The 27,834-nt window shown below is 57.8% G+C and overlaps 1 protein-coding gene across 7 annotated transcripts in view; it reads left to right on the top strand.

Moving 5' to 3' along the window:
• Positions 1–13,559, top strand: part of ALPL (alkaline phosphatase, biomineralization associated) — a 53,689-nt gene extending 40,130 nt beyond the window's left edge. For all 7 annotated transcript variants that reach the window (XM_087446635.1, XM_087446631.1, XM_087446632.1 and 4 more), the window contains 7 exons: positions 607–782; positions 3,937–4,080; positions 6,061–6,130; positions 8,284–8,418; positions 10,547–10,738; positions 11,492–11,611; positions 12,588–13,559. In XM_087446635.1, coding sequence (XP_087302761.1) covers positions 607–782; positions 3,937–4,080; positions 6,061–6,130; positions 8,284–8,418; positions 10,547–10,738; positions 11,492–11,611; positions 12,588–12,853 — 1,103 coding nt within the window. In that variant the 3' untranslated portion in view covers positions 12,854–13,559. The remainder of the gene's footprint in view (positions 1–606; positions 783–3,936; positions 4,081–6,060; positions 6,131–8,283; positions 8,419–10,546; positions 10,739–11,491; positions 11,612–12,587) is intronic.
• Positions 13,560–27,834: the final 14,275 nt, after the last annotated feature.

The following is a 27,834-nucleotide window of genomic DNA, read 5'->3' as shown; positions in this document are numbered from 1 at the left end:
TTTAGGGGGTGACTCAGATGTGGGTTCTGATCCTGCCTCATTTTCCTGAGTCTATTTATTTGACTATGAAATGGGCATGGAAATGCAGCCCCCTCATAGGTTTGATGTGGAGAAAGTAAGGGACCCAGCCCAGCGCTAGCCTCGCAGGAAGGCAGTAAATGTCTGTTCCTTCCCCCTCCTCTTTGGAATTGGGAGTCCCTGGCCAGTGCCCCAGGGACCTTAGAGCCAGGGTACGAGGCCGCCTGACGAGGGTGACAGAACCACCTCCACCTGAGAGCCCTTAGGAGGGGCCCCTGTGTTCTTGCAGTGCACCGGGGGGCTTCCTGCAGGGGTGGGGCTCTGCGGGGTCCTTGAGGGAGGGAGGATACCAGCCCAGGTGCTCACAGCTCAGGGCCCTCGAGAGCAGGGGAGTCACAGAGGCAGAGTGTCTCAGCTGCCAGGAGATTCGGAAGCCCCCATCCCCCCGCTTTAGTACTGACGGGGAGACTGAGGCCCAGGCAGTCAGCGGAACTGACCAGAGGCCAGTCTTCAGCCAGGACGAGGGAGAAGGCAGCTTGGACACCCCCGTCTCCAGATGAAGCCAACCCCTCCTCTCCCACCCCCCAGGGAAATCCGTGGGCGTTGTGACCACCACGCGGGTGAACCACGCCACCCCCAGTGCCGCCTATGCCCACTCCGCCGACCGCGACTGGTACTCAGACAACGAGATGCCCCAGGAGGCCCTGAGCCAGGGCTGCAAGGACATTGCCTACCAGCTCATGCACAACATCAAGGACATCGAGGCGAGTGCGGGGTGTTGCCAGAGCGAGGACGGACGGGCTTGTGAGGGGGGCTCTGGTGGGCTGAGGCCTCAGGCCCAGGCTGGCCCGGGAAAAGCAGCTTGGCCTGGCTCCCCACACACCTGGGAGGGCTCCCAGCCCATTAGGGGATTTGCGGTCGGGGCAGGGAGGCACGGTAGGATTTCTGCGGTGGGGCTGTGGGATCAACCCTGATGCGGCCACCACCGCACCCCGGGAACCAGGCGCCCAGGGATTATTCCGTAAATTGGAACCTGGCGCTGCACTTCCCCAACATGGGAGGGGGAGTTGACACAGTGCCATCGGAGGGGAGTCCCTGCCCTGCACATTGCCACGTGCACAGACAGGTATGGGTCCCCTGTACTCCACCAGCATGCCCAGAGAAAAGGTGGTATGGGCAGTGGTTAGCACAAGCTCTCATTTTAAAACTTGGGTTCAAATCCTTGCCCTGCTGATGGCTAGCTGTGTGACCTTGGGTCAGTTACTTAACCTCTCTGAGCCTTCCCTCTTACATTCCTTTGTGAACTGTAACTATCTCATAAGCACATTGCAAGATCTAAATGAAATAATCCCTGTAGAGTGTAGCGCGGGGCCTGATCCCTAGTAAGTGCTTAGAAAGTGGTAGCATTATGAGTGAGCCACGTGGCCCTGCCCCGAAACACAAGCTTTGACATATTGAACAGGCTCATGTGTGCAGGCAGGCACATGCGCCCCAGACGTCGTCCACCTGATGCTCAGGCGGGTCCCTACTCTATTCCTACATGAGAACCTCTAGTTTGTTACCTAACGCTGGGGGCTGGTGAGGGGGCAAGGGGGCTTTGCCCCCCTGAGCCTAGAATGGGGGTTCAGTGAGGCTCAGAGAAGCCCCCAGATCCCACCTACCCCTCACCTCTGTGTCTACCCCCACCAAACCCGCCCTCTGCCCCCAATTGCAGTGCAGTCTCCCCCGATTTCTGAGTGCCACCTGGCCCTCCTACCAGCTCATGACATCCCTTTTCCGAGCAGTGGACCGAGCACCCCCTTCAGGACAAACAGGCGTGTTGACCCCTCCTAGTGAGCATATGTCCGAGGCAAAGCCACCATCCTGACTTTGCCTCCCCCGACACGTGTCCTGGGGCAAGTCACTTCCCTGCCCTAAGCCTCAGTTCCCCAACCTGTGCAACAAGAACAGAGATCCCCACCTGCCCCCTCCCAGGGCCGCTGGAGGCCGAGATGAGGTCATGGATGTGAGAACATTTGTTGTACAAGCACAGGGTGTAATTACGGGGCCGCTCTTCAGAGAGATTTGGCAGGAACAGCCTGAGAGGGGGACCGGTGCTTAAGGGAGGGCTTCTCCCGTGGCGGGGGTGAGGGGTGGCCTGAGGGGGTCCCCAGAGGCCCCGGGGGATGAGCGAGGGTGTGAGTGAGGCGGTGGGGCGGGTGTGAGGGCTGCCCCTCCTCCCTTCCTCTCCCATGCTCATCTTTTCCTCCCCTGTCTGCTCCTGCATGACCACCACCCCAGAACCCCCAAATCCCCCCAGCCCCCAGGCTATACATGAAACAAAAATCCTGGTGTCCGCCCTGAAAATAAATATCTTTTGCTAAAAAAGAAGAAAGACACAAACCCAAACCCCAAAGCCAAACAGCAAGTCTGTTATTTGGGAGTTTAATGAGCGTGTGAAGTCCCTGCTGGGGCTGGAAATGATGAGGCTCCGGGCAAGAAGATTGGGGGCTTCATTTTCCACTCTGAAAGCGCCAAGGGGTCAGGTTCTGTGGGAACAATGGGGGAGGGCAAGGGGCCAGTGACCCGGGGTCCCCTTCTCCTTCTGCCTCTCCCAGCCTGCCCTACCTCCAGGGCTCCTGGGCTGGAGCTGGCCATGGAGAACTTACCTCCATGGAAATACTTTGACCTCCACTACTCTGGCAGTGAAAATGCCTACCACGGAGCCCCTGCCCCCCACCCCGGGGTGCTGGGTCCACACCGCATTTCCTCCTGTGACAGTCCTGGGGGTGGGTGTTATTTCCATTTTATAGATAAGGAAACAGGCTCAGAGAGGTTAGGTGACAGGCCCTTGGTCAATAAGCGATAGAGTCAGGATTCAAACCCAGGTCTGACTTCAGAGCCCATACCCTTCCCAGTTCCCCAGGCTGCACACTGGTCCTGGGCCCCCCTCGACCACCGGCCTGGACTCCTCACAGAACCCGGGTTCTCAGGAGGGAAATGGGGTGGAAGGTGGGGAAGGGCACCCATCACATGCCAGGCCCGGACGGTGGATCTGAGGTCAGCCATAGCTGGGCTCCGCTCTCCTGAGGTGTCGTGTTGGCCAGGGGTGGCGGCCTGGCCTGACGCCTGTGGTGACAGGAGGACACCAGTGTGGTGGTCACCGCAGGCGGCGGCTGTTATGCTCTTGGCCCCGTTTTAAAAATAGTCAGAACTTCAAACAAGGGCTCCCAAGGAAAACAAACAGTCCCGCGTCCATCCGCCCGCGCACGCCAGCCTCGGTGGCTGAAATTAGTCTGGCGGGGACTACACAGACGGAGCGCCGGCCACTGTTTGCCCAGGCTCCCAGCTGGGCCGCCCCGAGGCCTCCTGCCGAGGCCTCTCCCTGTGGGGAGACGAGGCCCTCGGGGTCCCTGTCCTCAGCCCTGCGGAGAAGCCTCAGGTTTGAATCCTGGCTCTGTCCCTTACTGGCTGTGTGGCCTCGGGGGAAAGAAATCACATTTCTGTGCCCCTTTCTTTACCTGGAAAATGGGGACACAGCTTCCCCTGCAACCTTGGTGTGAAGTGGAACGAGATACTGTATCTGAAGCGATTGGTGCCTAACACCCGGTGAGCGCTCTGTAGATGGTATTATTCTTACACAGGTGGGAGTTATGTGTCAGGCTTCTGGAAAGCCAGGTGAGGGAGGTTATCAGTAGCTCTGATATTTCCCCCAGAAGCCCCAAACCACAGCCCCAAGAGATTCATGATTTCATCTCCCTCAACTGGAAAAGTGGAGGCTCGAGGCAGGCAGCATGGACTGCACCCGGGACTCGCCATTCTGGAGAAGCGTCCACACCATCCCCAGGGCCTCCAGAAGCCCAGCCCTCCAGGTGGGGCTCCTGAGGCTTCTGGATGTCTTGGAACCTCCCAGGTACTGATGGCTCCTGTCCCCTTTAGGTGATCATGGGGGGTGGCCGGAAGTACATGTTCCCCAAGAATAGAACCGATGTGGAGCATGAGACGGACGAGAAGGCCAGGGGCACAAGGCTGGACGGCCTGAACCTCATCGACATCTGGAAAAGCTTCAAACCCAGACACAAGGTAGCCTGTTCCAGGGCCAGAGGGCTGCAGGGGCGGCCTGCAGTGGGGTGGGGCTGGGTGAGCCCTTTCCGAATCTGCTTTCTTCTCTGTAAAACGGGGTCATAATTCTTACCTCAACGGGTTCAGATGGTCTAGCAGATATATGAATGGCACATAGTAGGTGATCAATCAATTCCTTCCTTCAAGGGAGGGAAGAGAGAGAGCTAGGCAGTAAGGAGGAGGGTGGGCCAAGGAACAGCCTGCATGGAGGTTCAATCCCCCTGAGCCCCTACTGTATGCAGGGCCCCTGGCGAGGCATGAGGTCCAGAGGATGAAGCGGATGGTCAGGCAAATGTGGAACACTGTGCTTGGGTGGCGGGAACCCAGGGGGACAGACCACAGAGGGAGGGGCCGAGAAGCCCTGCGGGGGGGGGGGCGGGGGGAGGGAGGAGGAGGCAGCAGTAGTGGGAGGATCTTGCAGGCAGAGGTGGCAGGGAGGGGACTATTTGAGCCAGGGCTGAGGTGGAAGCCCTCACAGTGAGCTGGCTTGGGCCAGGGCAAGGGCACGTGCTGGGAAGGGAGGCCAGAGCGTGGGAAGGCCCCGAGGGCTGGCTCCCTGGAGCAGCCCTGCCCTTCAAATCTCAGCTGCCAGCTGCTGGGCCTGGGCAGCTGGGTCTGGAAATGACTGTGGTCGGGCTGAAGACAGTGGGGAGCAGCCTGGCAGCCACTTTGATGTCACTCTGGGGTTGGATTTCAGAGGGTTCCAGGACTGGCCCCCCCGGGAGGCCTCGTGGGATGGGGCTGGGCCAAGAGGGAGGTGGGGATGGAGCCTGGGGAACAGGCCCCCACGGGTGGGGGTGGGGTGGAGTGGAGCCGCTTTGAACCTTTTCCATCCTTCTGAGTCAGCTCCAGCTGGGCCAGAGCCCCTTCCCAGCCCAAGCCAGACAGACAACTCCCCTCCCAGCCTCTGTTTCTCCACCTGGAACATGGGACCAGACAGGGTGCTCATCCTAGAGCTCAGTCTAGACTCAAGAGGGAGAGAGAGTCTACACCACTGGACCAATGGGGTGTCATTGTGGGGTCCCAGATAGGCCGTAATTTCCCTGAAAATCACGCCTTAAGAGTGAGTTCTAGAGTCAGCCTCACCTTTACCACTTCATAGCTATGTCATTTGTGTGTCTCAGTGTCCTCATCTGTAAAAGGGAAAAACGGTCCCCACCTGGTAGGTCTGATGTGAGGATTAAATGAGATACCACAGGAAAGCCATCTCAGTGAAGTGGTGGGGGGTGCTGTACTTCCTTAGTCTTCTCACCCTCCCTCCCGTAGCACCCCCTGAGGTTTGAGAACCACTGGTCCCATTGCCATTGCCCAGAGAAGGCAAGAGGCTCTCCTAAGGACACGCAGCTGATTCCTGGCAGTGTGGGACCCCACTCCAGGCTCTGAATGGTGCCATCTCCAGGCAAGCTGGCCAGCCTCTTCCTGTGGCCTCTACGTCCCCGGGAAGCAGCACTTCCTTTGTCACCTGCTTAGATGGGGTCCCCAGGGCAGAGCTAGGCCCTTGCTTCCTCCCTGCCTCCCCACAGACCCCAGAACACACACAGCCCATACCCCTCAGCGGGCACTCAAGGCCCCTTGTGACCTGTGTCTTCCTCTTCTTTGCCCCATGATCCCTCCCCCCTGCTTGGAACTCTACTCCCTGACTCCAGGCTGATCAATTCCTCCTTGTCCTCCAGGGCCCCAATAGGACATCACCTCCGCCAGGAAGCCCTCCCTGATCCTGCCTCTGGGCTCAGAGCGCCCCCTGGTCTCAGAATTCTCATCCCCCGGCATTAGAATTGCCGATTTATTTGCCGTTTCTTGAGGGCAGGGATGGTAGGTCCTCAGGGAGGGATCATTAAATGACTAAAGGAAACATACATGCCCCAGACCCTGAGACCAGCTGGGCTCAGTCCTTCTGACTTCCCCAGCCCCTGCTCAGCTGACCCAGGCCCTTCCTCCTAGCACTCCCACTACGTCTGGAACCGCACGGAACTCCTGAACCTTGACCCCGCCACCGTGGACTACCTCTTGGGTAAGTGCAGGGGGGTGGAGTGGAGGGCATCCAGCTGGGTGCCCTGGGGCAGAGGCTGTGTGAGTCCGGCACCTGGGGGCAAGGCCTGCCCCAGCCTGCCCCGCTACTTAGGGACCTTTGCTCTTAGGCTCCAGGACCTGGGAGGGTTGAGAAAGGGGTTCTGGTTCGTAGAATTAGGCCTGAAATCTGCTGGCTGTGCGGGGTGAAGAGCTCCACTGAGCACAAAGGGAAACTGAAGCTCAGAGAGGGGAAGCGACCTGTGGCATGCCACACAGCTGATTAGAGCTGTGGCCCCGGGCAGTCTGAACCCTGGCTGGAGCTGGGACTTAAACATCCCAGGCTGTGGGGCGGGGGACCTGGAGCCAGCTCTGCTGTGTGGCTGGGAGTGAAGTCAACCAGGTTGTCTCTGCTGGTCTTGACTGGGGGCTGCCCCCAGAGAGTGGGGAACAGGTGTGGGGCCCCGAGGGGGCTCCAGGCTAGATGGAATGAGACCCCGAGCACCACCATGCAGACTTCTGGGTCCTCTTTCCCACCGGGCTGTTGTGCCCAGCAAGTCGTGGCAAAATCTTCTGCAACCCAGGGAACACAGCCCCTGGGTCCTGGGTGTGTCATTGAGATTATGGGCTCATAGAGGAGCACCTGGAGGATCCCAGACACACACAGCCCTTTGCTTGCCTGGGTCACACGGCACACATCCCATACCCCACACAGGCTGCGTAGAGCTGTGCGTGTACCCGTGTAGCATGACTTCCACTCATGGATCTTAGAGCCAGAGTGCTGAGTTCAAATCTCTCTCTTACCCTCTATGAGCTATGCAACCTCGGGCAAGTGACTTCTCCTCTCTGTGCCTCAGAGTTTCCTCTTCCATAAAGTAGAATAAGGACTCTTCTACAAAATGGTGATAATGATAGGGCCTACCTCAAGGTTGTCATGAGGATTCAATGAGCTAGTGCATTGTAAAAGTTATCTGTTGCTGCCTAACAAATTACCCCAAAACTTCACAGCTTAAAACAAGAGTAAACATTTATTATTTGGCACAGTTTCTTTGGGTCAGGAATTTGGGAGCAGCTTAGCTGGGTCTCTCATGAGGTTGCAGTCATCTAAGGCTTGACTGGGGCTGGGGCTCCCAAGATGGCTCACTCATATGGCTCATAGGTTGGTGCAGGTGTTGGCAAGAGGCCTCAGTTCCTTCCCATGTGGATCTCTCCATGGAGTTGCTTGAGTGTCCTCACAACATGGTGGCTGGCTTCCCCCAGAAATCCAAGAGTATGCAGGGCAGAAGCCACAATGTCGTATGCCCCAGCCTGGAAGTCACACGCTGTCATTTCTGCAGTATTCTGTTGGATTCACAGCCTAGTTGTAGTCAGTGTGGGAGGAGACACACAAGGGCGTGAATTCCAGGAGACAGGGATTATTGGGCGCCATCTTGGAGGCTGGCGCCTGTGTGCTTCCGAAGCACTCAGAATAGCACGTGGCACAGAGTGAGCTCTCTGTAATTGGAGCTCTTGTTGGCTGCGCGCACACTCACGGAAGGGGCAAGGTGTTCTGGAAGGACATCCAGGACCAGAAATACCAACTTGGTACACATGGAACCTTGTGATGTAGGCAAGGAATGGGTCACTCTCCTCCTTTCCCAAGTGAGAGAACCCAGCTCAGTGAACAGAAGGGACAGTGACCCCAAACCTTCTGCTGTTTCACTGCATATGACACTGTGCCCTTCAAACGTAACCTGTAAATGACATGTAAATACAAAGCCAAGCTGCCCCGTCGAGTCCAGGACCCAGTCTTTTGCCTGAGGGCTGTGGAGCCGTGTCTGGAGCCCTTCAGGCTAGAGGTAGGTTGATGGATTTGAACCCCAGATCTGCCACTTAGCAGCTGAAAATAGCAAGTTACTGACCAGCTGAGCCTCAGTCTGCTTCTCTGTAAAATGGACTTGGTGACCTTCTCACCCTGGTGTGGCTGCGACGATGAAAGGAGGCAGTGCCTTCAAAGCCCCTGGCAGGATTTGGGCCCACAGGAGCCACCCTGATGAGCTTCCTGCCCCCACTCTCCCCCCAAGTGTTCCCTGAGACACCCCATGTTCCTTGTGTGGGGGGGTCCCCCAGCAGGGTCATGGGCTCTCGCCATCCGCCTCCACCTCGTGTCCTCTTCAGGTCTCTTTGAGCCGGGGGACATGCAGTACGAGCTGAACAGGGACAACGTGACTGACCCGTCACTCTCTGAGATGGTGGAGATGGCCATCAAGATCCTGAACAAGAACCCCAAAGGCTTCTTCTTGCTGGTGGAAGGTAGGGACCCCAGGCCTGGCTGCAGGGCTGCTTCCCTGGGGGCTTCTGGACACACAGCCCTGGGGTCAGGGGGTGGGCGGTCCAGCTCTCAAAGAGAATCGTCCAGTTTGGATGAGGGAGAGGGGCAAGTTCCTTTTGGGGGTAAGGAGGGTGGGTTGTGGATGGTGTTGAAGCTCCCAGCCCAACAAGCTGTTCTCCTTTGGCTTGGAGATGGCACGTCAGACTTACTAGTCCAGGAAGGCTTCCTGAGAGAGGAGGTGGGTTTCTTCTTTTCGGGGGTCCGTCCCTGAGGCCTGGCTCTGGAGGGGCATGTGGCCCCCTCAGCTTCACTCCTCCCAAAAGACAAATCAGCAGGCCCCAGTAGACACACGCGGTTTGAGCAGCTGCCTGCCTGGGCTCAAGGACGCACGCCCAGCGTCCTCCTCTGCAGATGCCCATGGGTCTGCAGGAGCCCTCACAGCTGGACGGCACACATCTGCTGTTACTAGGCATGTGTGGGGCCAAGGTCAGATTCATGAGTCACCCCTGGGATATCCTGGGGTCCCCCAGTGTGGGAGAGCCAGACTCTTCAGGAGTCAGCAGTGCTATACGCTGACCTTCATGGAGGTTCCCAGAGCTGTTGTGAGGCCCTGGAGTCAGACTCTCGGGTCTTTGTCCTGATGCTGCCATCCACTGGCTGTGTGACCTCTACCTATACATTTCTGTAAAACCAGGCCAAAAATAGTCCCCCTCTCCTAGGAGGGTTATTAGCCTCCTTTGTGTTTGGAGACATAAAGTACTTGGAACAGGGCCCAGCAGAGTATAAATCCTCAGTGTTTCTATTATTATTATTATGAGTACACAATAGCTAGATCAATAACAATAGGCAGTGTGAGGAAGTGATAAAGTTTCTGGAATCTTTTAAAGTTCTAACAGCCACTGTCTTCCATGGTTCTTGATATTGCCTCACTGAGATCCACATGTGCACACACACACACACACACACACAGACATATTTGCACACATATTCTCACCACACATACATACACGCTCAGGCCCCTCTGCCCTCCAGAGGCCAGTGGCTGCCAGCCCAGCTTGGCTGCTTTCTTGCCAAACCCCGGGGTTCCCACTCAAGCACGGCGGTCTCGGCCTGGCCCTGAACAGGCCTCTGACTCCGAGGAACCAGCCAGGAACCGGCGGTGGTGAGCACGGGCTCCCCCGGGAGCAGTCCTCTTTGTGAGCGGGGCCAGGACTGGGCCTGCCAGGCCAACTTCTCCCAGAGCCACAACAAAGGGAGGACCCACCCTGCCAGCCTGCCAGGCCAGAGTGGTGAGGCTCAGGCTGGCGGGAGGGGAGGGTGACCAGGCGCCCAGGCTCAGGACCCTCAGAGCGGGGAGCGTCCACCCAGGCTGCGTCTTCCTGTTGGAGGCTGGGATGTGTTCCCTCAGGTCATGCAGCCCTTAGCCGTGACCTTTAAGCCAGGCTTAACACCGGGCCTCGTGCACTCACCTGGGGGTGGGAGTGGCATGGAAGCCTGCCGTGGGCGCTGTCCAGGCACCAAGGGCTTTCAACACCCTTTATGCTCAGAGGGGATGTATTTAAAGGGGAGATGGAAAAACAGGGGCTTTAGCGTGAGTCACACCTGAATTCAAATCCCACCTCAGGCATGTCACCTCCCCCCTGTAGGCCTCAGTTGCTCCATCTCTGAATGGGGCTGATTGTACCCAACTCTGCCCAGGATTGTTGTGAAGGGGAAACAAGACATCAGCTTGTTGTGCCTGACACCTGGTAGGCACTCAGGCGTGTCGGTTCCCTTCCCTGCCTCTCCGAGGTCTGTGGGGACTCCTTCGAGCAGCTGAAGAAGCAGTGCTGGGAGCAGCAGGGGTGGTGGAAAGAGCACAAGCTTTCCAGTCGGTGGATCTGCCTTAAATCCCGGCTTTGCGCTCTCCTTGCCCGGGCCCTTGGTCCAGCGACTCGCCCTCTCTGAGCTGCTGGAAAGGCTGAACGGCAGCACGAAATGCCTGGGGTGGTGCGTGGCACGTGGCAGTGCCCCATCACAGAAGGGTTCATCCGACGGTAGTGTGGCAGGGCTTGGGGCTGCAGGTCTTCCCCTCCCCCTCACCTCAGGCCTTTGCCTTGGTGTCCCAAGGAGGCAGGATTGACCACGGGCACCACGAGGGCAAGGCCAAGCAGGCACTGCACGAGGTGGTGGAGATGGACCGGGCAATCGGGCAGGCGGGCAGCATGACCTCCCTGCAAGACACGCTGACCGTCGTCACTGCTGACCACTCCCACGTCTTCACCTTTGGCGGGTACACCCCCCGTGGCAACTCTATCTTTGGTAGGTGGGCCTCTGTTGGGTGGTAGCTGGGCACTCCCAGGGTCTGCCCATCTGGGAGCAGGCGTGGCGGGGGAGAGCCAGCAAGCCCAGGGCCTGGCATAGTTGGGGCTCAATGAGAATTAGGTAGGGAGGAGAAGTTACTCGTGAGATATGCAGGGTGAGGGGACGGAGTGAGGTGAGTGCATGGGTGGGTGGATGGGTGGCTACCTGGACGACGGATGGATAGAAGAATGAGAGGGATGGGGCCGGTCCAGTGGCGCAAGTGGTTAAGTGGGCGCGCTCCGCTGCGGCGGCTGGGGGTTTGCCGGTTCGGATCCCGGGCGCGCACCAACGCACTGCTTGGCAAGCCATGCTGTGGCGGCATCCCATATAAAGTGGAGGAAGATGGGCACAGATGTTACCCCAGGGCCAATCTTCCTCAGCGAAAAAAGAGGAGGATTGGCGGATGTTAGCACAGGGCTGATCTCCTCACAAAAAAAAAAAAAAAAAAAAGAATGAGAGGGAGGATGGATACATGGACGGGGAGAGAAGAGGACGGATGGTTGGACAGACGGACAGATCAACAGATGGGAAGGATGTGGACACAGTGAAGACTGAGGGATAGTTGGTTGGAAGTAAATTGGGCTTGGAAGGTGGCTTAATGGAGGTGGTTCAGGGTCCTTCAAAGGGGATCTAGGGGTTACCAAACTGGGGCCTGGGGACTATGCTCCTGGTGCTCCAACGTGACCCCCGGACCAACGCCTCCCTGTGCAGGTCTGGCCCCCATGGTGAGCGACACAGACAAGAAGCCCTTCACTGCCATCCTGTATGGCAATGGGCCTGGCTACAAGGTGGTGGGTGGTGAGCGAGAGAATGTCTCCATGGTGGACTATGGTAAGACTGCCAAGACCCAGGGCTGGGAGCGGGTAGGGCACCCTTTGGGGATGGGCCTGGGAACAGAGTGTAGGCTTGTGATCAAGGTCAGGGATCTCAGAACAGCCACGTCTTGGGGCCAGCCCCGTGGCGCAGGTGGTTAAGTGCACACGCTCCACTGCAGCGGCCCGGGGTTCGCTGGTTCGGATCCCGGGCATGCACCGATGCACCGCTTGTCAGGCCATGCTGTGGCGGCGTCCCATATAAAGTGGAGGAAGATGGGCATGGATGTTAGCCCAGGGCCAGTCTTCCTCAGCAAAAAGAGGAGGATTGGCAGATGTTAGCTCAGTGCCGATCTTCCTCACAAACAAACAAAAAAGAACAGCCACGTCTTGAGTCAGAACAATCTCAATTCGAATCTCCTTCTATAATTGAGCCGCTCTGTGACCTCGGGCGCATAACTTCACCTTTCTCAGCTTCAGTTTCCTCCATAAAAGGATTCTACCTCTCAAGGTTGCCCAAAGGACTAAATGGGTCTGATGAGCTTAACACAGAGCCTGGCACCTGTAGGGGCTTGATATGTTACACTGTCATTTTTACTGGCTGTATAATATTCCAATATCTGAGCCCTCCCAGTGTGTGCATCCAATTCCATGTTGTTGAACGTTCATTTGTTCATTATGTCCCCAGTGGCCCCTGGGGATCTAATGGTGCAGCCAATGGTAAGACGCTCTCCTGGGTTGCCTCTTCTCTTCTAATCCCGTCAGCCCGGATGAGGTTGATTTTCTCCTCTGGGGGTAGTGAGTACAGGCTTCTGTGTCAGAACAGACCCAGATCCAAATTCTGTGGCCTTGTGCAAAATGACTTCTCCACACTGACCCTGTTTCCTCTTCTGTAAAACGGGGGCATTCAAGCCAGCCTGGAAGGGGCACGGAGAAGCTGCCACATAGCACCAGGCCCTGGCAGGCTCTCAGCAAGTGTTTCTTCTGGCCCGCAGCTCACAACAACTACCAGGCGCAGTCCGCCGTGCCCCTGCGCCATGAGACTCACGGTGGGGAGGACGTAGCCGTCTTCGCCAAGGGCCCCATGGCACACCTGCTGCACGGCGTCCACGAGCAGAACTACATCCCTCACGTGATGGCTTATGCAGCCTGCATCGGTGCCAACCGCAACCACTGTGCCTCTGCCAGCCTGGCGGGCAGGCCCTCCCCAGGCCCCCTGCTCCTCCTGCTGGCCCTGCTCCCCCTGGGCATCCTGTTCTGAGGGCCCAGGGCCCGGGCTCCCACCAGCCCGTGACAGATGGCCAGCCTCCCTCTCCCAGCGCTGCCCACCGCCCAGCAGCCCACACCTCAAAGGGCGGGGATGCGGAGGCCTCCACAGCCGCTGCAGCTGCCAGAAAGGGGACCCAGGAAACCAAAGTCTGCTGCCCGCCTTGCTCCCCTCTGGAACCCCCCACTGGGGCCACACCAGTTCTTGGCCTCGGCCCCTCCCGCTGCTCCTTTGGCTAACAGGGTAGGTTTCTCTTGGGCAGGCAGAGAGCACAGACTGCAGAAACTCGCAAAGCATCTTATTTTTCTAGCAAACATATTTCTCCAGACCTGGAGGCCCTGGAGGCCCTGGAGCTTCCACGGAACATTCCGGATCCGACCCTCCCATTCCCCTCTCCTTCCCTCTGGATCCTCCTAGCCCCACCATGCTCGTGTCCCTACCTGCAGGGGAGACCAGGTCCTTCTCCTCAGGATGAGGTTTGCTCCCTCGCTCATTCCAAGGCCGCCCGGGGCTCCCGGGAAGTCAGCTCCTGGGACTAGCCATCCAACCCCAGGGGGGCCCGGGCTGGCCCAGCTCTGAACACACATGCCAGCTCCTCTCTGAGGCAACTCTCCTATTTGGAACAGCAAAAAAAATTTTTCTCTTTTTGGTGTTGGTTAAAAGGGAACACAAAACATTTAAATAAAACTTTCCAAATATTTCTGAGGACCAAGCTGAGTCTTTGTGGTCAGTGAGGAAGGGACTGAAATAAGCTCATTTCTCTGGGAAGACTGGACTCGGGGCCCAGGAGTGCAGGTGAGGTTGGGCCAGGAGGAAGGGCTTTCCTGCTGGCCTGGGGGCCTCACCACTCCTTACCTGGGTGACTTTGGCCAAATTGCTTTGTGTCTCTGCATCTCAGCTTTCGTGTCTGTAAAATGAGAGACAGCCCACTCCTGGGTTGCTGTGAGGCTTCGAGAAGAATGCCTCTGTGCCCTGAAACCCACAGCAGGACGGTCTTCGAGGGCCCCAAGACGCCCTTGCTGCACAGCGCCCACAAACAGAACTACCTACCCTGGCTCATTGCAGCTGCTCATTCATTCATTCATTCGACAAATACTGAGTGTGTGCTAAACACTGTACTAGGTCGCAAGAATTTAATGGTGATCAGTCCTGACACGCTGCTTACCCTCATAGCTTCAGCCTAGCCTGGCGACTGTGAGCTTTCTGTTTCTGATTGTCAAGCCGGGGTACTGGACCCAGGGTTGCACCTGACATTGGAGGTGTACAGAGTTCCCCGAATTCGTTCCTCTTGCCTCATTGGAATGAAAGTCCCTATAATGATAATAATCCTCATAACAGTTAACACTGATCACTTACCATTGGCCAAGCTCTGTGCTTGATGCTTTATAAGGATTCAGTTCATTTAATCCTCACTAGGAAGTAGGCCCCATCATCCATGTTACAGATGAGGAAACCAAGAGTGTGGGAGGCGATGTGATTGCCCGAGCTTCCCCAAGTTGTTGAGCTGGCATTTGAATCCAGGTCCATCCGATTCCAAGGCTCCTATACATAATGACATCCTGTTTGTTTATAATGCAGTTCCAGCCTCCTGCCAACCAGGTTCTGAGGCAGCCAGTCCTAATGACTCAACACATGCCAGTTAAATAGGAACTCAGAAAGATGATAAACTGTATGTCAGAAGTGGGGCATCCTTCAGGAATGAAAATGCGATTGAGCAGATTTCTCTCTGAGCTTCCTAGCAGTCCTGGCAAAGAGGGAAGTGCAGCAAAGCTGATGATGAGAAAACAAATTAAACTACGTGCCTCCATTCTTGCCAGGACAGAGAGGCACCTCATCTTGAACTGTACAGTGCAGTGTTTTCAGGTGTTATTCTCATACCACCTTCACAATTTTTGTCATATCTCCATACGATTACTTCCTAAACACTTCTGTAATTCACATTTAAGCAGTCAATTTTTAAAAGTTCACCAGTGCCACCTGAAATCAACTTACATGTCTCAAGGGTGTGCAAACCATACTTTGTGAGGGTTGGGTCTTCCACAGGTAGATCCTGAGACAGGATTTGAGTATAAGTGGTTTATAAAAGGAACTCACAAAGTACCAGATGGAGAGTGGGGAAGTGAGACCAGAAAGGGAAGGAGGCTGATAAAGGGTGCGTTATTAAGCAGGTTGCTGTTATGGGCAACTAGGGCCCAATCCCACTAAGGACTGCCAGGAGACGGCACAGAAGATGTACCTCAGAGTCATCCCACTGCGAGGCGAGAGAGCCGGGGTATTTATTCTGTAACTCTCATCTTTCACTGGCTAGGGGCTGCTCCTGGGAAAGTTAACACCCTGGCAGTTCCAACCCACCCCTGGAAGGGCTGAGAGAAAGGCCCAGGCGTGTGCTGGAACATTAAAAGCTCAAAGAATATAAAGAGCGCACAAACAGCATCTGTTAAACTTTGGGATACACTGATGGGGCTAAAAACCATGGGCTGTGAGTCAGAGAGACGGGGGTTCACATCTCTGCTCATCGCTTTCTTGTTTCTGTGAACTCCGGCAAGTTCTTTAACTTTGCTGATGTTTCATTCCTACACCTGAATGTAGAGAGCCCAGCACATAGTGAGTGTTTAGGATCCCATTGGGAACAAGGAGCTCTTCTTGCCCCGAGTCCAGGCTGTGGGCTGATGTGTGCTTCAAGAAGGATCGATGATACTCAGGCACCCCCTGCTCCAGAGTCTTCCCCATGCCTCCCTCACCCAGGCAGGGCCCTGCACCCTCAGGTCACTCATCACCCTTTATTATAACTGTTGGTGGGCTCTGAGTCCTATTCCAAGGCAGGGGTCGAGGCAGAGGTCCCAGCTCCACCCATTAGCACCCACGGAACTAGAAGCTAAGGGTGACAGTACCCACAGCACAGAGGTTTCCACTGCCCTCAGATGCTCTCTCGGGGAGGAAGAACAAAGATGAGCTGACAAATGCTCTTCTAGTCGTCCAGATAACCCTCTTCTGTTAAGAATAAATCCAGAACTTAACACAATAAGAGTTTATTTCTAGCTCAGACACCTGGTGGTGCTTCTGGTCAGGTGACTGGGACCCAGGCTCTTTCCACCTTGTGGCTCTGCCCTCCTCTAACTTCCGGGGATGTTCTATCTAACTAGAACTTCTATCTGACCAGCACCTTGATGGAGGGGATGCAGTAGAGAAGGCTTACCCACTTTTTAACCACTTCTTCCTGGAAGTGACACACATCACTTCCACTCATAGTCTATTGGTGAGAAATAGTCATATGACCCCATCTAGATGGAAATGAGGCTGGGAAATGTAGTCTTCAGTTAATCAGCTACAACAAGGCTGTAGTAGCTGGATACTTGGGGCCGGATTCTTCTCTGTTGTGGGGACTGTCCTGTGCATTGTAGGATGTTTAACAGCATCCCTGGCCTCTACTCACTAGATTTTTAGGGGGCAAAATCGCCCCCCGCAACTGGTTGAGAACCTCTGCTCTGTAGTAAGGAAGGGGCGTGGGTGGTCAGTAGGCCATCTTGTCTCAGCTTCGCTCAGACTCAGGGTGCTGTCCAATGCACGTGCTCCCCAGACGTCACTGAGCATCCTCACAGTGTTTCAAAACACTGGGAACTTGCATAGAAGATTTTTGATTTCTGGCTTTTTTGAAAAATTGGAAGGTCTGGCTGGCATTACCCCACGTTTCTGCAGGGTGAGGGTCAGTCGGAGCTGAGAGATCGGGGGTGTTAGGGGGTACGACTCTCCTGTTTCCCACAGGCCCCAGCGCTCCCTGTAGTCTTACACTAAGCCCCTTCGCATGGATGTTACCCATCTGGTCGTGGTGGAGACCCAGCTCATGGCCTCTGCTTTACTCTGTGCCACGCCTGGGAGACGACAGTGGACAGGCCGAGGCCTGTCCTCAGGAAGCTCATATGTCATGGCAGAGACCGCCAGAGAAAATCCCAGTGCTGTGGGGAAGCAAGGAGCTGTGGGGACGAGGAGTGGGCACCTAACCAGCTGGGGGCACAATGGGGTGGGCACAGAGGTGAGAAGGCAATGAGCGAGCTGGGGCTTGACAAGGCAAAGAGGACTGAGGCACTGCGTGAAGACACAGAGGGGAACTCAGAGGAAACCTTGTGGGGAGGATGGGCAGGAGGGCCTTGAATGCCATTCCAAGAAGAGGGGGGTTGACCATGAAGACCCTGGGGAGCCATGGAAAGTTCTGGAGCTGGAGAGTGGGGATCATTTTTGAAAGGCCATCTTGGCAGCCGGTTTCGAGGGCAGCTTCAAGAAAAGTAACTAGAGGCCGGGAGACCAGCAAGGAGGCTGCTACAAATAGACCCGGCAGAAACTAGGGCCATGGAGACAGGGAGAGGGAACAAGCCCCAGGTACATGCCGGAGAATCCTGGCTCCTGTTTGTCAAGAAGGAAACAAACTGCTCTGAGATTGAAGGCAGGAGGGAGTAGGACACCTACTATGCACCACCCACCCTACTCAGCACCTGTGATGTGGCAGTGAAGTTGCCACCTTGAGGGTACATTTGCCACATACACACACCCTGCCACCATCCTGTGAGGTGGGCAATCTCATCCCCATTTTACAGACGAGAAAGTTGAGGCTTGGCAGGGCACAGTGACCTGCTCCAGGGCCGGTGGCTTGTAAGTGACAGCAGCAAGTTGACCCCAAGTCTGCCTGACTCCCAGTCCATGGTGTCCCCCTTGACTCTGGGGCGCTAATCTCTCCAGGGAAAACAACCCCAGCCCTGTCAGCCACAGAAGCCCTTCGATGGGGTCGTGAGAGCCCACACCAGCAGCATTTATAATTAGCCCTGGTGGCTAACCCGGGACCTCCCACCGAGATCTAGCACCAGCTGATCTGGGGTTAGGGGTGGGGGATTAAGTTCTCAGAAGAGGATTTGGGCTCCCAAGTTCCTGTGTGGCTTCCTGGGGCCTCCTTGTGATGCGGCCTTGATCACGGCGCCGGGCCCGTTTCTGGCTCCTCAGCCGTCTGCGCTGAGGTCGGGATGAGGTTCACGTGCCCCACCAGCCAAGGGGGCAGGCCAGGCTGGGGTCCGCCACCGACCAGTGCCACCTCTCCGCCCTGCCCGTTGGAACCGAGGCTCAGAATCATTGAGGCAGTGGGGACGCCAGCCGCAGGCACCAGAGCGAACATTTCTATGGTGTTCCCCGAGTGCCAGGACTGCTCCTAGTGCCTCACAGCCCCCTCCACTCATTCACCCTCCCGACCACTCGCAGAGGGTGGGGGCTGTTACCGTCCCCATTTTACAGACGAAGAAATGGAAGCAGAGAGAAATTCGGTATCTTATGCGAAGCCACACCGCTAACAAGTGATGGAGGAGGACTCCAGCATGCGAGCTGTCATCATGCTGTATCCTCTGGCATCGGGCAGGGTGGGGAGCAGAGAGGAGGAGTCAGGGACATAACTCTGCAAAATTCAGGGTGGCGGGAGTGGGGGCATCAGTGGTGGGGACCCTGTCCTCTTGGCCTGGAAACGGGGAGGGACGCCCATGCTGTGCCCTTGTCCTGGTGGGGAATGGCCAGCGGCCTCCACCTGCCCAGGCCAGGGCAGGCTAGCTCCAGGGTCTCCAAGTCAGCCTGGCCTTGAACACTCAGCCCAGGGCCCTGTCATCAGCCTCCTGCCCACTCAGGTCACCTGGCTGGGGAACAGTGGCAACTTCGAGGCTGTGCCCTAAGGACAGAAGGCTGGGTCAGGATGAGAGGAGGGCCTAGGGCAGGGTCTGGAGGCGTTTGAGATGTGATCATTTGCCCCTTCGTCTCCCAGAGCCCCGGGCCGAGGCCTGAGCAGCTGCTGCCTGTTCTCAGGGCGGGAGCTGGTGCTGTCCTGACCCCACCCTCACAGCGAGATTCGGCGCCGGAGGGGCCCTTTGTCTGCCCGGAGCCCTCCACTCCTGAGGGCTCTCCTAGGGCACAGGCCTCTTTCCACAGTCCCCCAGACAAAGCTCAGGGCTGGAGTGGGCTTCTCCAGGCCAGGGGGGAGGGCAACACAGAGAGGGTCAGACACCAAGTTGAAGACACACAGTCAAATGGGCAGAGGAGCCCAGCTTCTGCCTCTGGCAAAGGGTTCTCACGGCCTCCTGAGCCTGGGTCCAGCCAACTCGGGCACAGCCAAGCCGTGCCTTGGGACTGTGGGTGCCAGTGAGACGGGAGGACTGACAGGGACCCAGTGACTGCCTCATGCTGGAAGGTAGGGCACTGGCACTGGTCCCACTTTATAGATAAGAAAACTAAGGTCCAGAGAGTGACCAGGGGCTCTGCTTTGGCTGGTGGTTGGGGAAGACATGTCTGAGGAGGTGACATTTGGGTTGAGATTCAGTTGGTAAGATGGTGGCCTTGCAAAGAGCTGGAGGAAAGACTGTTCCAAGCAGGAATAAAGCAGGTGCAGGGGCCGGCCCCGTGGCTTAGCAGTTAAGTGCGCACGCTCCGCTACTGGCGGCCCGGGTTCGGATCCCGGGCGCGCACCGACGCACCGCTTCTCCCGCCATGCTGAGGCCGTGTCCCACATACAGCAACTAGAGGGATGTGCAACTATGACATACAACTGTCTACTGGGGCTTTGGGGAATAAAAGGAGGAGGATTGGCAATAGATGTTAGCTCAGGGCCAGTCTTCCTCAGCAAAAAGAGGAGGATTAGCATGGATGTTAGCTCAGGGCTGATCTTCCTGGATAAAAAAAAAATAAAAGCAGGTGCAAAGACCCTGAGGCAGGAATGAGCTTAATGTGCTAGAGGGACAGAAGTAAGGCCATATGGCTGGAGCCCAGAGAAAGGGGGACAGTGGGTGGGATGAGGTGGGAGGGGTGGACAGCTAACCGCGTCATGCAGGGCACGAGGAGCCCACATCTTCTGCAAAGAGGAGGGACCGGAACACCAGGAGCAGATGTCGGAGCAGCCTGGGGGCCTTTCTGTTGCTGGGGGTGGAGGTGGTGGTGGCTTGGACCAGCCAAGTGTGGTGGTGGCGGGAAGGAGCTGGATCCAGACATGTTTGGAAGTTAAAGCCAGCGGGGCTGCTGATGGACCGGAGGAAATAGCAGAATCCGGGATGCCCCCTGAGTTTTGGCCAGAGCACCGGGTGGAGAGCCACGTGTGGGTGTGAGGGGCAGATCTGGGGAGAAAATGGAGAGCTGGTTTGGATCACGTTAGCTTGCAGATGCCCGTTGGACTTCGGGGTGGATGTGCTGGTGGGCAGTCGGGAAGAGGAAGCGGCTGGAGTTCAGGGGAGGAGCCGCTCATGACGGCGATCACAGCTCCGGGCAGAGGAGGACGTGACGTGCCCAAGGTCACAGCCAGCCAGGGGCCAGGATTTGAACTGGGATCTGTCAGACCCCAAACCCATAGGCGCTCTTTCACTCCATCAGGTGTTCACCTCTGGAAGGTGGGAACAGAGGGGCCTTCATCCGAGGTGTGGGGGGTGCTACAAGACTCGGGGGGCAGTGAGAAGAAGCCTCTGAAAATGAATATGGGACCAGTTGAGACTCTTCCAGCCTGGGCTGCCCGCCCGCCAACTACAGCCTGCCCAGCTGGAGGAGCCCTTGTCAAGCCTGGAGTCCTGTGCCCTGCCCGCTGTACAGACCGGGAAACTGAGGCCCAGAGGAGGACGGGGCTGGGACCCAGGTCTTCTGCCTGCCAACCCTGACTTCTCACCAGCCTCTAAGGTGGGCTCCTGTCTGAACGAACTGAGTGGCTGAGTTGAAACCATCCAACAGCGACAATCTTGAAGGGGGTGGGAGTGTCTCTTGAGGCCCTCAGAGGGAACTGGGGCCTGGGGGCTTCCCTCCTGGGCTCCCCACAAGGCAACGTTTGCCCCTGGCCTGCCTCTGCCCCTTGTCCAGGGCTCCCCTAGGTCCCTGGCAGGTCAGCTTTGAGTCTGGCTCCAGTAGTGGCTCCTGTCCCGTGGCCAGGATCAAGGTTCCCCCTGGCCCCTGCCCAGACCACCCAGCGCCAGGGCCTGGCGGAGCCCGGCGGGGCTGGCGGGCAGTGCTCCCAGGCCGGCCAGCCGCGGTCTGGCTCCGCCCAAGGGGCTGTGGCCTGGGAACCACTAGCTGTCTCCTCGGGGGAAGCAGCTGGGATCTCCAGAACAAACAGGGAGACCACAGGCCCCCCGCCCTGCCCCTGAGGAGGGGAGCTGCCTCTGGCCTCGGACCGCCAACACCCAGCTGCCCGGTCGTGACCAGTGGGGAAGGAGCAGAATGGCTGCGGTCGCATGTGGACAGAGAAGGCTGCAACAGGGGGCTCAGGTGGTCCTAGGTGCCCCCTCAGAGCCCCTCGGGAGGGAGGTTTGATGGAGCTGGGGTGGGGCGTGTCTCCTCAACCTCAGGCTGAGAACAAAGCCTTGGAATCAGACAGATCTAGGTTCAAATTTGGATGCTGCCACATCCTAGCTGAGCAGCCTTATGCAAGTGACTTCATCTCTCTGTGCCTCAGTTTCCCCTTCTGAAAAACAGCCCCAGTAGCCCCTGCCTCCCAGAGCTGTGGTGGGATGACCTGGAGACCCTGGATGGAAGGTTCCCAGCTCAGAGCGTGGCACACAGTAGGTCCTCAAGGGACATCAGTCCCTGACCCGCCCCTGATTCAGTGGGAGCCAGAACAATCCCAGGGGGATTCCTGGGCCTGGCAGGGCAGGCCAGGACAACCTCGCTGATTCAGACCAGCTGGGGGATGGGGAGCATCTGACTCCATGAAAAGCCGCAATTAGAGCCCAATTTAAAGAAACGCTGTGTTAGTTCTTCCCAGGCAGATGTGATTATAGGCTCAGAGCTAAACTGTTACTAACAGAATGACACAGAGGGGCCCCTTCCAGGGCATGGCAGGGTGTCCAGCCCCGCCCCCTTGCTGTACAAGTGGGGAGATTGACGCCCAAGCAGGAGGGGACAAGCCCCAGCTCACGCTGCAGGTTAGAGGGGGACCAGGCCCAAGCCCTGCCCCGCGACGGCCGCCCCAAGCTCTGTCCCCATCTCTTGCATTTCTCGGAGGGATGTATTGCTGCATCAAGCCAGGGACACCTTGAAGGAGCTGACCTTGAAAAGGAGGGATGGGGGCTGACGTGGCTAAAGCCCTGAGAGGAAGTGGGGCCTGCCGGAGTGGCCCCAGCATGACACTGGCCATGCAGCCAGGGCCCTGGGCCCAGCCGGGCACTCCCTGCCCAACCCATAGGGGCCCGGAAATGGTACTGATAACAATGCAATGATCACGATGGCGCCTCTTCTGAAGCGCTCCCTGTGGGCAGGCATCATCTCACATCTTCAAGGGAACCCCAGAGGGAGCTCTAGCATCGTCACCACCGTAGGGATGAGGAAACCGAGGTTCTAAGTGGTCAGTGACTTGCCCAAGGTCATGTCGCGAGCCAGCAGCAGTGCCGGCACCGGAACAGGTGTGTTCCTGTTGGGACCGGACCGGATGAGATGCCGAGGTCCTTTAGCACAGGGCCCAGAGCAGGGTCATCTCTGAGAATGGCTGGTGACAGTGAGTGTGTGAGTCAGCAAGTGAATGAATGAATGCATACAAAGGCTGTTTCAGGGACTCCGCCCTCAGGAAGGTGTGGGAGGGCCACAGGCCTCTCCCTAGTTGCCTCCTCCAGGGAGACCCCTTAGATTAATGGCCTGCAGGAAAAGGCCCAAATCTCACCTCCCCAGAAACAAGGGTCCCCAACTTTCTGGCTCCCAGGAATCCCCATGGCTGTCCAAATACCCCCCTAAGGAGCACAGAGAACACCTCTTTGGCCTGCCCCTCACATTAGCCCCAACCAGCCCCCCAGTGCCAGAAGCCAGAGGTCACCCTGACCTAGTCCCCACCCCCCACCTCCTCCCTTGTCCAGGCTGGACTCTGAGTTGGGATTGCGGTCTGGGGTGGGGAGGGGACAGGGAAAAAGCTAGCCTCCTCTCTCCATCCCCTCTGCCCCTCCCCTCCCCTTCTGCAGCTCACTTCCGGGAGCCCCTGGGGTGGGGGCAGTGCACATTCCAGTTGGCTCCAAAGAGCTTGGAAGGTAGGAGCCCTCTGCTAGCCCGTGGGAAGGGGTCACGCAGGACCCCCGTGGGAAGGGGTTGGGAGGATTCTTTATCCATTCAACAAACATTTATGAAGCCCCTACTATGTGCCAGGCCCTGGGTTAGGCACTGGGGCTCAGCAAAGAACACACCAGACCCCCCCCTTCTGACATCTATAGTTCTAGTGAGAAGTGACTGGTGCTCTGTGTCATGTGCCCCCCCACCCCCAAGCTCCCAAGGACTCTCCCCACCCTCAGAAAACTGCGAGTTCTCTGTGAGAAGGAGCTGTGCGTCCTCCATCAGCCCAGGATCTCCCCAGGGCCCGGCTGTGACATCCCCACCAGGCTGGGGCTCCCATGGTCTATAAAATCTGCCTTCCTGAGACACCGCTCCGTGCGCTCCTTGGGCCTCCCCGAGACACTTGCCAGATAAAACATAGGATGTCCAGTTAAACTTGAATTTCAAATAAACAAGGCATGATTTTTTAGTATAAGTATGTCCCAAATATTGCAAGAGGTATACTTAAACTAAAAATTATTCCTTGTTTTTCTGAAATTCAGATTTAACCGGGCTCTGTGTTTCTACTTGCTAAATCTAGCACCCCTGCCCCTGGAGTGCATTCCTTCTGCTGGCACCTGGCCTGGCCAGATGGCCACGGTCGCGCCTGGACATGGCCCCTGCCTGCCCAGTTTTAGCTCCTGTCGGCCCCCAGGGCAGCTTCCTCCCCCACCGGGCCCCGCCTGCAACCCTAGGTCCTAGGTAGACACCTGCCCCCACATGGTGTGCACAGCCCAGCCTACAGACGATTAGGAATGCTGTCTGGCCTCCTGCGTGACGGACCAGAGTGGGGGACGGAGCCACAGCTGCAGAGAAGGACCTCGAGCATCAGAGACAGAAAGGCAGAGACACAGAGATAAAGGGACGTGGAGAGTGAGCAGATGGAGACAGTGGGACAGACAGCTTAAGGCCCCCTGCCCAGAACTGCCTCAGGGAGACCAGCGCAGGGGCTGGCGGGTCCTGAGAGCCCAGCAGGGGTTGCCCTGAGTGGCTAGGGGTTGAGGCTGGGCCCCTGAGTCCCAACATCGGGCCCAGGGCTCTGGGCCCTGGCCAGGCAAGCCCCAGGAAGGCAGCTCGGGGTCTCCTGCACTGACACTCAGGGGTAACAGTCCACCCCAAACCCCAGCTGCGCTCCCCTCGCCTGCCTCCCAGGGGCAAACACAGGGACATTCATGGCTTCCCAGAAGGGCCCATGGGGCAGCCAGAGTGGCTTTTAAAATTAGCCTCGCTAACCAGATCTGGTTATTTCAGGAGGCTCCGTCCCCGGCTGTCCCTTCTGCAGGGCGGGTGCAGAGAGGAAGGGAGGGACCTCCACATTCCAGGGTCCCTGTCTGAGCACCCCTGTGGCCTGAGCAGCAGAGAACATCCAGGTCCCGGGCCCCTGGCCCTGGGCAGGCCTGGGCCTGCGGCCGTCTCTTCGGCAAAGTTGCCCCAGGGTTAGGCATGGACGTCCAGGACCACCCCAGCTCGTGGGCGACAGGGGAGGACCTGTCCCCTGCCTCCTGTCCTCCTATCGGGCATGGGCTCTATGTCAGGTACCTTAGAGGCCATGAAAGCTACTTCACAGTAAAAGGTAGGCCCTGTCCCCATTTTACAGGTGAGGATACTGAGACTTGGAGAGACAGGTCTCAGCTCTGCGGCAGGGCAGATGGGGGATGGCGGGTCAGCTGGGCACTCAAGGCCCTCCACGGGAGGCCTCTTGCCTTCTGCGTCTGGAGAAACCTCTGGCTGCCGGTTCCACCACCAGAGTTATTTCTAAGCAGAGTCCAGCGATTCCCAGAGCCCAGTGCCCCCCGCCCAAGCCCTAATTCCAGCCTCGGGTCAGCGTCCCGGCTCGCCCTCCCCACCTCAGAACCCAGGGTGAGCACAGAGCTGGCGCGGGCACAAGAGAAACAGCTCTGGACACTTTGATCCCAGAGGCCAGATTCCTCCTGAGCCTCCCCGAGCCCCACCTTGGATCCCCGAGGGGTGCGGTGGGGTGGGCGCCTGGGCTGAAACCCAGCCCAGAGGCCTGCCTTCCACAGACAGGGCTGGCCCAGCTTGGGCAGGTGGAGGGGCAGAGTCAGGCTCTGCTCGCCAGGCTGCCCCTCGGCTTCTGCCTCAACAGTCCCCAGGGCTCCAGCTCAGCTGTGGTCAGAGCTGTGGGGTGATGGCTCATCGTAAAGTAAAGGGATACAAGTGGCGGTGCCTCCAGCCCGAGGTCTTCTGTAAAAGGATCACCAACCCCAGTAAAGCCCGGGAGGCTGAGGCTCAGAGAAGCAAGTGACAATCATTCCTGCCCGAAGCCTCACGTCCAGACATCTGCGCTGGGCCCGGCACCAGCTACTCCATCCTCTACCCGGACAGCTGACCCCACGACCTCCAATGGGGGTTATGGATTCGGTCCTCATTAACGGCTGATCACCCCCACCCCCAACACACGCAATTTTTTGAGCCTACCACGTGCGAGGGCAGCACTAAGAACCTTATTGAGGTATCACCTCATCGAATTCTCACATCAGGGTACCAAGGTCAGGACTGTTAGCATTCCCACCGGACAGAAGAGGAAACTGAGGCCCAGAGAGCCAAAACCAAGCAGCCAAAGTCACAGAGCTAGGAGGTGAAGGACTCAGAGCTAAGCTCTTGCCCTTGGTGCTGAACTGTGGCTGCTGGTCCTTTGGCGTTGGGATGGGAGGAGACAAGGCCAGAGACTGAGGCAGAGAGGACTGAAGAGCCAGGACCCCGGAGGGGGCTCGAGGCTTAGAGAAGAGGGGTGAGGCTGAGCAGGGGAGGGGTTTGGGCTGCCTAGAGCCAAACCCAGGGGGCGGGTTGGGGACTGGGTGTGAGTCAGAGCCCCTGGGTGGCCCCAGACATCTGAGGGTCACAGAAGGGCCCCGTCAGGAAAAGCATGGCAGCCCCTGGGGTGCACTCAGCCTCGTCCTGGGGAGGGTGTGGGGGCTGCTGGGGGGAGAAGGGGAGGCCGTAAAGCTGTCAGGAGGCCAGGCCTCTTCCTCCTGTGCCCCTACCTCCCAGGAGACTCCTCATTCACCCAATACCCAGGCTGGACCCCTGAGAGCCTCGCTGACTCCTCCCTCAGCCCCACATCCAACAACGCCTTCCAGGCCTGCTCACCGTCCTCCTGGTCACCCTCTGTCCCCAACAATAGCCTCCTTGAGCCTCCCCTCCCTGGGCCGACACTGCCCTGCAGCCCCCACTTCTCTCTCCACGGCCCTCCCCGTTGCAGATCCTCCATGGCTCCCACTGCCCTCAGCACAAAGCCCTAGCCCCTTGGTCTGGCATTCAAGGTCATGTGGCCTCTGACCTCATCCCTGCCCATTTTCCTGTCCCCTCCATCGTCACCTTCCCATCATTCAGAACTGTTTGCTACCTTCCCAACTGCAGACACTCTCTCCCCTCTGGACCTTTGCACCTGCAGTTCCCTCCCCAGGGACACTTTCCTAAGTCTTTCCAGGATGCTCAGGTGCCACCTCTCCAGGATCGTCCCCATGCCTCCCTCACTCAGGCTGGACCCCCAGCTCGCCCACATCCCTGGTCACTCGCCCCCCTTTATTGTAACTGCCCTGCACTGTGAGCTCCTCCCGGCAGCTGGACAGACCCATTCCCACCCCGCCATCAGTTGGAGGAAGCAATCCCTTGGCTCCCCCTAGTGGCCACATAGGGGAAATTCTTGGGTTTCACTGAGCACAAGAAGGGAGCTGATCCCTGAGCAGCCACTGGGTGCCAGACTCTGTGCCTGGTGTTTGACAGGCCCCAGCTCAATGGATCCTCATGACACACCCTTGGGGGAGGTACTACTGCTCCTATTTTACAGAAGTGGAAACTGAGGCTCAGAGAAGCTTGTGAGTTTCTCAATGCCACCCAGCTAGTAAGAGACGGTGGCAGGGCTCAAATTGAGGTCTGCGTGACTTCAAAGCCAAGTGCTTCCTGGGTGGAGAGGGGAAGCGGGTGGAGGACAGGGCAGTGCCTTGGGGAGGAAGCCACGGCTCACGGTCACAGAACCATGGTTTGGCCTTGGAGGTGCCCCCAGGCCCAGCAGCTCTGAAGGGGGGGCAGGCCTCCCCCCTCGACCACGGCATCACTGAGACTGTCTGGGGTCAACCTGGGCAGGGGTCACACAAAGCCAGGCCCAACTACGGGGTACAATAGCGATAAATAGAATTTATTTTGTACAACTGTTACCGACGTACACACGGCACGGGGGCTTCCAAAACAGGTGTTGAGGGCCGGAAGGCTGGCCTTTGGCGTGGTGCCTAAAAAGTGTGGACAGACACACACAAGGATGTGGACTCACAGCAGCTGGGCCCGGCTGCCCCCTCCACGGGGGGCAGCGTGGAGGTGAGGCCTGTAACGCTAGGCCAGCTGAGACCCCTCGGCCTGGAGCGCCCAGGAGCGTGGGATGGCAGGGGTTAAGCTGGGTGCTGGCTGAGGAGCCAGGTAGGTCCCCCTTCCCCCGAGGGGGTCACTCATCTGTCACGTGGAGGCAGTGGACAGGGCATAGGCAGATCTGTGGTGGAGCCTGACGGTCCAGGAGAGGCAACGGGCACAGCCAGCTCCCTGCCCCTCAGCCCACCTGGGGCCCCAGGGGCCCCTAGAAGCATGGTAGGGTGAGGAAGCCCCTGGGAAGACAATCCCCCATTCTGGGGCCGGGGCATGGGATCACAGTCTTCAGTGACCTCTGAAGAACAATCTTGTCCATTAGCAGAGGCGTCCAGAGAGGGAGAGGGACACGACCAGAGTCACAGCAGAACCCAGATCAGAAGCCGGGACCCGGGACTCCCAGCCCAGTGCTCATTCCACCACACCTCACACCCCATGTCTCCACAGCAGGCTCTGTGTGCACTGAGATATCGCAATCTCCCCCCATCTCACTCCCCCTGGGTCCAGAGGGGCACCCAGGGGTGAAGGAGGGCCCA

Source organism: Ceratotherium simum, chromosome 22, assembly GCF_057802395.1.
Source record: "Ceratotherium simum simum isolate JZ-2026a chromosome 22, ASM5780239v1, whole genome shotgun sequence".
Classification (NCBI taxonomy): domain Eukaryota; kingdom Metazoa; phylum Chordata; class Mammalia; order Perissodactyla; family Rhinocerotidae; genus Ceratotherium; species Ceratotherium simum.
Note: the sequence above shows the minus strand (reverse complement) of the source record. Positions and strands in the feature narration are given on the sequence as shown.